The following is an 8588-nucleotide window of genomic DNA, read 5'->3' on the forward strand; positions in this document are numbered from 1 at the left end:
ACATAAAACAACAAAAACGAAACAAAATATTACAAAAATGAGACATAAAACAAAAAAAGAACAATGAGTAATCTAGTATTTTATTTTGTGATCTAAACAACTTGTCATGGTCTAGAAATTATTTTAAATTTATAATTTTACTAATTCACAATCTGCAGTTAATGTCTTCTCTGTAATTTTTACACTTTGAGGCCTGGATTGGACCCTCTGGAGGGCCGCTTTTGGCCCGCGGGCCGTATGTTTGACACCCCTGCTCTAGAGTAAGTACTTCTACAGGGCTTTTCTACCTTAGTGGTACTCAAAGAGCTTAACATTGTGTTTCTCATTCACACATTTACACAACATTTGTGACAGAGTCGTCATGGAAGGTGCTCGTCTCGGGAGCAACTTCAGGTTCGGTATCTTGACATTTCTACATGTGGAGGAGTGGGGGATTGAACCACCAACCTTGGGTTTAGCCGACAATCCTGTGACTGAACTTGTAGTACTTGTTGAATCTTTCACCGCACTGCGTCTTGTTGGCAACTCTAGGAACCAGTGGTAATGTAGCCTGAACAATCCAAGAAGGTGAAACGTCTTCAAAGACTCAAAAGAGAACTCCAGTTCCAAGGATTACCCTGACCTGGATGACTGAGGATCTGCATACAGACTGAATAATGCTTCAGCTCTCTCCTTCCTGCTTCCATTCTCCTGCTTCCATCCACCCCGCCTCATATCCTGCGGCAGTCGTGCATCATCACCCGCTTCAATTTAACCGGAGTGGTTGTACACAATGATGACAAGCTTCTCTAACAGTTTTCTATCATCTTTTTCAAACTCTGTAGAATGGCTGCTCGATTTAAGCGAACACTTTGGAGCCTTTAGGGCACATATCTACTGTCTGCCAACTCCTTACCCTTTCCCCACAACGCTGAAACAATTTCACGGCAAATGGAAAAAAATGGAAGAGAAGATTTCCACTGATCGTTTCTGGAACAAGAGTCAGAAGGGGCATGTGTATGAAATCCACATCAGATTACAGATTGTGAGTTAAGATTTTAGAACATGTAGATTTGGATTCTGCATGATATTTTACATATAGTTTGACATCAAAACCAAGCAAATCCCAGTACAAGATCTTACTGTCAAAAAGGAGCTGTTTTATTTTGTGAGGCTACTGTTCTTTTATGAAAAATCACCCAATAGTCGACACACAGGTCGAACACAATGATTGATTCTGATTTCTGCAGTTAAACTGCCCGACTATAGAGGAAACTGAAGCTACTGAACCACGGTTGTACAGTCATGGAAAAAATGATCAGATCGCCCTTGTTTTCTTCAATTTCTTGTTCATTTTAATGCCTGGTACCACTAAAGGTACATTTGTTTGGACAAATATAATGATACAAACAAAAATAGCTAATAAGAGTTTAATTTCAGAGCTGATGTCATTTTCCGTGGTTTTCTTGATAATAAACCAAAGTCACTTCAGTTCTTCCATCAATAGCTATGGCATTGATTCTCTGCCCAAAAACAGCTTTTAGGATTCCATGTTTTCTTTTCTGTCTGTTTTAGTCCCCATGATCCACACAGGAGTTAGTACTGAGTCATCAACCATTGTTTCTGATGACTGCATCCATGCATCTTGGCTGCCTCTCCACCAGCTTCTAACGTTGTTTCTGCTGTCACAGCATGCCCATTCCTGTTGCCACTAATTCTAAACTACACCTGCTTTGTTTTTGGGCTTGTGGGTTCTCCATTTTGAGTTTGATGGTTTTCCACAGGTTGTCAGTTGGATTTAGATCTGATGATTGAGCAAGCCAAGGCAATGGTTCCCAAAGTTCTGGTTCTCCATCCAGGCTTTAACCTGACCTTGCCATGTGGTAAGGGGCATTGTCCTTGTTGGAAAAATCCAGTCATTGGAGCAGGAAAGAGTTTTCCAGCTGATGGAAGAAGACTGTTTCCAAGAGTACCCCCAAACATGACCTGGTTCATTGGCCCTGTTCCACCCAGACTGAAACTACCCCAGATGGTCACTGATCCACCCCCATGTTTTACTGTAGGTGCAGACAGTCTGGTTTGTAGCTTCTCCAGGTTTCCTCCTAACCAGTAAGTTGGCTGGAGTGGACATCAACTGAAACCTGGATTCATCCCTGAAGAGAACCTTAGTCCAATCATCAACAGTCCAATCCTTGTGATCCCAGCAAAGAGTAACTGGCTTTCCTCTGCCTTTCCTTGATGAAGGACTTCTTCCTGTCCTATGTGACTTCAGACCAGCTTCAACAAGTTGCTTTCCAACTGTCCTTCCTGAACAAATCACATTTCTCCACAGTGTCCACTCATTTTTAAGGTCCCTGGAGGTCAGAGGACAATCCCTGACAGGAAGGGATGAGTGACGGTCATCTGGTGGGTAGAAAGATGTTTCCTGACCAGCTAGCAGTTTGGTAGAACCATGTTGGGCTTGTTTTTTCTTGGTGTAATGAACGGCTGTCTTGGAGATCTTCAGGTTTTTTGCTACCTGTCTCTCACTCATACCAATTTCCAGCAGTGCCAAGATGGCTGCCTTTGCGGCTTCACATAATTCTTTAGTTTTAGGCGTTATGTGAGAGCTGACAACTTCTGAGTTGTGCTACGGCTTGAATGTCAGCAGGAAACCACTCTAGACCTTTGCATGTGCTGCTGATGACATGAAATGTCCTCTTATATATCCTGGAATACAATGAAGCTGAAGCATGTCAGATGGGACATAAAATATGATGGAATCAGCTGCATTTAAAGTCGTGTTCATTGTATTTTTCAGGTAATATACCTTTAGTGGTACCAGGCATTGAAATGAACAAGAAATTGAAGAAAACAAGGGTGGTCTAATCATTTTTTCCATGACTGTATGTCTCCATCAACTGGTAAAGCTGCAGCTTATATCCATGTCTGTAGAGGATTGATCTTTGACCTTTTAGATATAAAATGTCATCACCATGTCATTACCATTTTATCCTATTAGACATTTGGATAAATTCTTGAGTTATATTTTTAGCCATTAGTTCACAAAGACCCTTATTTGTAGTGTTAGTTTTAGGCCATTTTTGTGCCTTTTTTGAGAGCTATAATGAAGAGAGACTGGACTTATCTGGAGAATAAAAGCATTGGAATGACATGCAGAAGGTCATGTGGTTGCCCCTGGCTTTAACCTTCAACGATCAAATTCTAATCACTTCACACTCGAGTCCAAAAGGAAGTCTCTGCCAAATTTTAAGAAACTGTCTCCAAGTGTTGAAGAGATATCACGCTCACAAGGATGGGACAACCTGGAAGCAGAACACCTCCAGTCTAAGGCCCCAAAAAAACGCCTTACTATACTATGTCGAAAAAAAATGCGATTTTTCGGACGTTGTAAAAATGTGCCATATAAAGAAATAATGTAAAGGAGGGTGTGAAAAACACTCCAGAAAGGTTTTCTGTGCAAAAAAAATCATCATGAATTTTGGCGCCAAAAAAACGCCTTACTATACTATGTCGAAAAAAAATTCGATTTTTCGACATGTTGTAAAAACGTGCCATATGATGAAATAATGTAAAGGAGAGAGCGTGAAAAACACTCCAGGAAGGTTTTCTGTGCAAAAAAAATCATCATGAATTTTGGCGCCAAAAAAACGCCTTACTATACTATGTCGAAAAAAAAATGCGATTTTTCGAACATGTTGTAAAAACGTGCCATATGATTGAAATAATTTAAAGGAGAGCGTGAAAAGACACTCCAGGAAGGTTTTCTGTGCAAAAAGAATCATCATGAATTTTGGCGCCAAAAAAAGAGCCTTACTATACTATGTCGAAAAAAAATACATTTTTCGAACATGTTGGTAAAAACGTGCCATATGATGAAATAATGTAAAGGAGATGCGTGAAAAACACTCCAGAAAGGTTTTCTGTGCAAAGAAAAAATCATCATGAATTTTGCGCCAAAAAAACGCCTTACTATACTATGTCGAAAAAATCTGTGGATGTTCTCAGTCATCCAGGTCATGATAAGTCTCAAGAAAGCATAAGTTATGGCAACTGGACTAACCTCGTGTGAGTCGAAAACGTTTCACCTCTCATCCAAGAGGCTTCTTCAGTTCTGAAAGCCTGGTGGGGAGTACCAGATATTTATCCACCAGGAGGGTGGTGGCAAAAACAAGTGGACAAAGACCCGAAACCAACAGACTCGTTAGGTGTTAATGTGAGTCGTTAGCCTTTGATGGGCGGTCGTTACCCCTCCCAGCCCTCTAGGAGGGTGGTTGGGGGTCACCTGACTGCAAGTGGGACAGATGGCTGCACCTCCTTGGGAGGGCTCTAAGAACGGCGTTGTAAGTGGGAGACAAGTGGTGTCTGAGGCCCCCTCCTCTGTTCAAAGATGGCCGTTCTAGTTTGACATGAATGGCTTCTTTTACCCCTCTCTCAAACCATCTGTCCTCTCTGGCTAGAATGCGCACCTTGTGGTCATCAAAGGAGTGCCCCTTCTCCTTGAGGTGGAGGTGGACTGCTGAGTCCTGGCCTGTGGTCGTGGCCCTCCTGTGTTGTGCCATGCGCTTGTGTAATGGCTGCTTAGTCTCTCCAATGTACAGGTCAGAGCATTCCTCATTGCACTGCACTGCGTACACCACATTGCTCTGTTTCTCCCTTGGAATTTTGTCCTTGGGATGGACCAGCTTTTGCCTCAGAGTGTTGCTGGGCTTGAAGTGTACTGGGATCTGGTGGGTGTTAAAGATCCTCCTGAGTTTCTCTGAAATTCCTGCCACATAGGGGATGACAATGTTGTTTCTCTTTTTGTGGTCCTCGTCTTTCTTATCCTCCCTGCGCTTTTTTGCTGTTTTGATAAAAGCCCAGTTTGGATAGCCCACAAGTTTGAAGAGCAGAGTGAATATGTTTGTGTTCCCTTCTTTTTCCATCCGCTTCTGATGGGATGTTCTGTGCTCTGTGCTTTAAGGTACGGATCACCCCCAACTTGTGTTCTAGTGGGTGGTGTGAATCAAACAGGAGGTACTGGTCTGTGTGAGTGGGTTTTCTGTAGACCCCAATGTTGAGTTCCCCATTGGTTTCAATGCGTACCACGCAATCTAGAAACGCCAGACAGTTGTCTTGGACATCCTCTCTTGTGAACTTGATGTTTTTATCCACCGAGTTGAGGTGTTCTGTGAAAGGTTCGACCTCACCCTTCCTGATGGTGACCCATGTGTCATCCACATATCTGAACCAGTGCCTCGGGGAGTGGCCACTGAATGTTCTCAGTGCCACAATCTCCATTTCTTCCATGTACAGGTTAGCTACAATGGGGGATACAGGGGATCCCATGGCACAGCCGTGTTTTTGCCTGTAGAAACCGTTGTTGTATGGAAATAAGTGGTGCTGAGGCAAAGGTTAAGGAGGTCACACACCTGTTCGGGGGAGAGGTTGGTCCTCTCAGACAGAGAGTTGTCAAGCAGCAGTTTTCTCTTTACTGTCTGTATTGCATCTCCAGTGGGAATGCAAGTAAAAAGCGAAGTCACGTCATATGAAACCATAGTTTCCTCAGGGTCTAAGCTGATTTTTCTGACCTTGTTTGTAAAGTCCATCGAGTTCCTTATGTGGTGGGGGGTGTCCCCCACCAATGGGGAAAGGATGGTGGCAAGATACTTAGCAATGTTGTATGTCACAGAGTTGATGCTGCTTACAATTGGTCTCAGAGGGGCGCCCTCTGTGAATTTTTGGCAGCCCGTATATGCAAGGGATAGCATCGCCTGGATAGAGTTTGTAGTACAGGGCCCGGTCGATGATCTGACCTTTCTCCAGTTTTTGCAGGCAGTTAACCACTTTGAGTTTGTAGGTGTTGGTGGGGTCTCGTTTTAGGGTCTCATAAGTTGCTGAGTCACATAGGAGGCTGCTGACCTTTGAGTGATAGTCAGCTGTGTTAAGGATAACAGTACATCTCCCCTTATCTGCAGGTAGGATTGTGATGTTGGGATCCTTCTGCAGAGTTATCAGTGCCCGTTTCTCCTGTGCGGAGATGTTGGACGGGGGTAACTTGGCACTGGTGTGTGCTGCAAAGTTCAGTCCTTTGGCAAGGACCCCCCGCTCGGCTGGAGTGAGCTCTCTGTCTGACAAATTCTTAACCCATTTGTCATAGGTGTCCAGTTCCGCTGTTTTGCTCTGTGTGGCCGCCTGGGAAGGACTGCCGCCAGTCCTTCCTTCAGAGCTCTGTATTTTGGCCCATTCTTGTTCAGACAGAGAGCTCACTCCAGCCGAGCGGGGGGTCCTTGCCAAAGGACTGAACTTTGCAGTCACACCAGATGAGTTACCGGTGGTGGACTTGGTGACGGCCACAGAATCGGCCATTAGGAACAATAGGTTGTCAGAGACAGAGGCGGAACAGATCAGGCTTAAGGTGTCGGCAGCACTCTCCAGTGCCAAGTTACCCCCGTCCAACATCTCCGCACAGGAGAAACGGGCACTGATAACTCTGCAGAAGGATCCCAACATCACAATCCTACCTGCAGATAAGGGGAGATGTACTGTTATCCTTAACACAGCTGACTATCACTCAAAGGTCAGCAGCCTCCTATGTGACTCAGCAACTTATGAGACCCTAAAACGAGACCCCACCAACACCTACAAACTCAAAGTGGTTAACTGCCTGCAAAAACTGGAGAAAGGTCAGATCATCGACCGGGCCCTGTACTACAAACTCTATCCAGGCGATGCTATCCCTTGCATATACGGGCTGCCAAAAATTCACAAAGAGGGCGCCCCTCTGAGACCAATTGTAAGCAGCATCAACTCTGTGACATACAACATTGCTAAGTATCTTGCCACCATCCTTTCCCCATTGGTGGGGGACACCCCCCACCACATAAGGAACTCGATGGACTTTACAAACAAGGTCAGAAAAATCAGCTTAGACCCTGAGGAAACTATGGTTTCATATGACGTGACTTCGCTTTTTACTTGCATTCCCACTGGAGATGCAATACAGACAGTAAAGAGAAAACTGTTGCTTGACAACTCTCTGTCTGAGAGGACCAACCTCTCCCCCGAACAGGTGTGTGACCTCCTTAACCTTTGCCTCAGCACCACTTATTTCCAGTACAACAATGGTTTCTACAGGCAAAAACACGGCTGTGCCATGGGATCCCCTGTATCCCCCATTGTAGCTAACCTGTACATGGAAGAAATGGAGATTGTGGCACTGAGAACATTCAGTGGCCACTCCCCGAGGCACTGGTTCAGATATGTGGATGACACATGGGTCACCATCAGGAAGGGTGAGGTCGAACCTTTCACAGAACACCTCAACTCGGTGGATAAAAACATCAAGTTCACAAGAGAGGATGTCCAAGACAACTGTCTGGCGTTTCTAGATTGCGTGGTACGCATTGAAACCAATGGGGAACTCAACATTGAGGTCTACAGAAAACCCACTCACACAGACCAGTACCTCCTGTTTGATTCACACCACCCACTAGAACACAAGTTGGGGGTGATCCGTACCTTAAAGCACAGAGCACAGAACATCCCATCAGAAGCGGATGGAAAAAGAAGGGAACACAAACATATTCACTCTGCTCTTCAAACTTGTGGCTATCCAAACTGGGCTTTTATCAAAACAGCAAAAAAGCGCAGGGAGGATAAGAAAGACGAGGACCACAAAAAGAGAAACAACATTGTCATCCCCTATGTGGCAGGAATTTCAGAGAAACTCAGGAGGATCTTTAACACCCACCAGATCCCAGTACACTTCAAGCCCAGCAACACTCTGAGGCAAAAGCTGGTCCATCCCAAGGACAAAATTCCAAGGGAGAAACAGAGCAATGTGGTGTACGCAGTGCAGTGCAATGAGGAATGCTCTGACCTGTACATTGGAGAGACTAAGCAGCCATTACACAAGCGCATGGCACAACACAGGAGGGCCACGACCACAGGCCAGGACTCAGCAGTCCACCTCCACCTCAAGGAGAAGGGGCACTCCTTTGATGACCACAAGGTGCGCATTCTAGCCAGAGAGGACAGATGGTTTGAGAGAGGGGTAAAAGAAGCCATTCATGTCAAACTAGAACGGCCATCTTTGAACAGAGGAGGGGGCCTCAGACACCACTTGTCTCCCACTTACAACGCCGTTCTTAGAGCCCTCCCAAGGAGGTGCAGCCATCTGTCCCACTTGCAGTCAGGTGACCCCCAACCACCCTCCTAGAGGGCTGGGAGGGGTAACGACCGCGCATCAAAGGCTAACGACTCACATTAACACCTATCGAGTCTGTTGGTTTCGGGTCTTTGTCCACTTGTTTTTGCCACCACCCTCCTGGTGGATAAATATCTGGTACTCCCCACCAGGCTTTCAGAACTGAAGAAGCCTCTTGGATGAGAGGTGAAACGTTTTCGACTCACACGAGGTTAGTCCAGTTGCCATAACTTATGCTTTCTTGAGACTTATGTCGAAAAAAAATGCGATTTTTCGAACATGTTGTAAAAACGTGCCATATGATGAAATAATGTAAAGGAGAGCGTGAAAAACACTCCAGAAAGGTTTTCTGTGCAAAAAAAATCATCATGAATTTTGGCGCCAAAAAAACGCCTTACTATACTATGTCGAAAAAAAATAC

At 44.9% G+C, this 8588-nt stretch overlaps 1 protein-coding gene across 1 annotated transcript; it reads left to right on the plus strand.

Moving 5' to 3' along the window:
• The first annotated feature begins 361 nt into the window (after positions 1–361).
• Positions 362–8194, plus strand: LOC111584530 (uncharacterized). The gene is made up of 4 exons (XM_055014281.1): positions 362–398; positions 1764–1862; positions 5937–6025; positions 6119–8194. The coding sequence occupies exons 1-4, from the start codon at positions 362–364 to the stop codon at positions 8177–8179; spliced, it is 2286 nt and encodes a 761-aa protein (XP_054870256.1). The 3' UTR covers positions 8180–8194.
• Positions 8195–8588: the final 394 nt, after the last annotated feature.

Source organism: Amphiprion ocellaris, chromosome 10 (assembly GCF_022539595.1).
Source record: "Amphiprion ocellaris isolate individual 3 ecotype Okinawa chromosome 10, ASM2253959v1, whole genome shotgun sequence".
Lineage (NCBI taxonomy): Eukaryota > Metazoa > Chordata > Actinopteri > Pomacentridae > Amphiprion > Amphiprion ocellaris.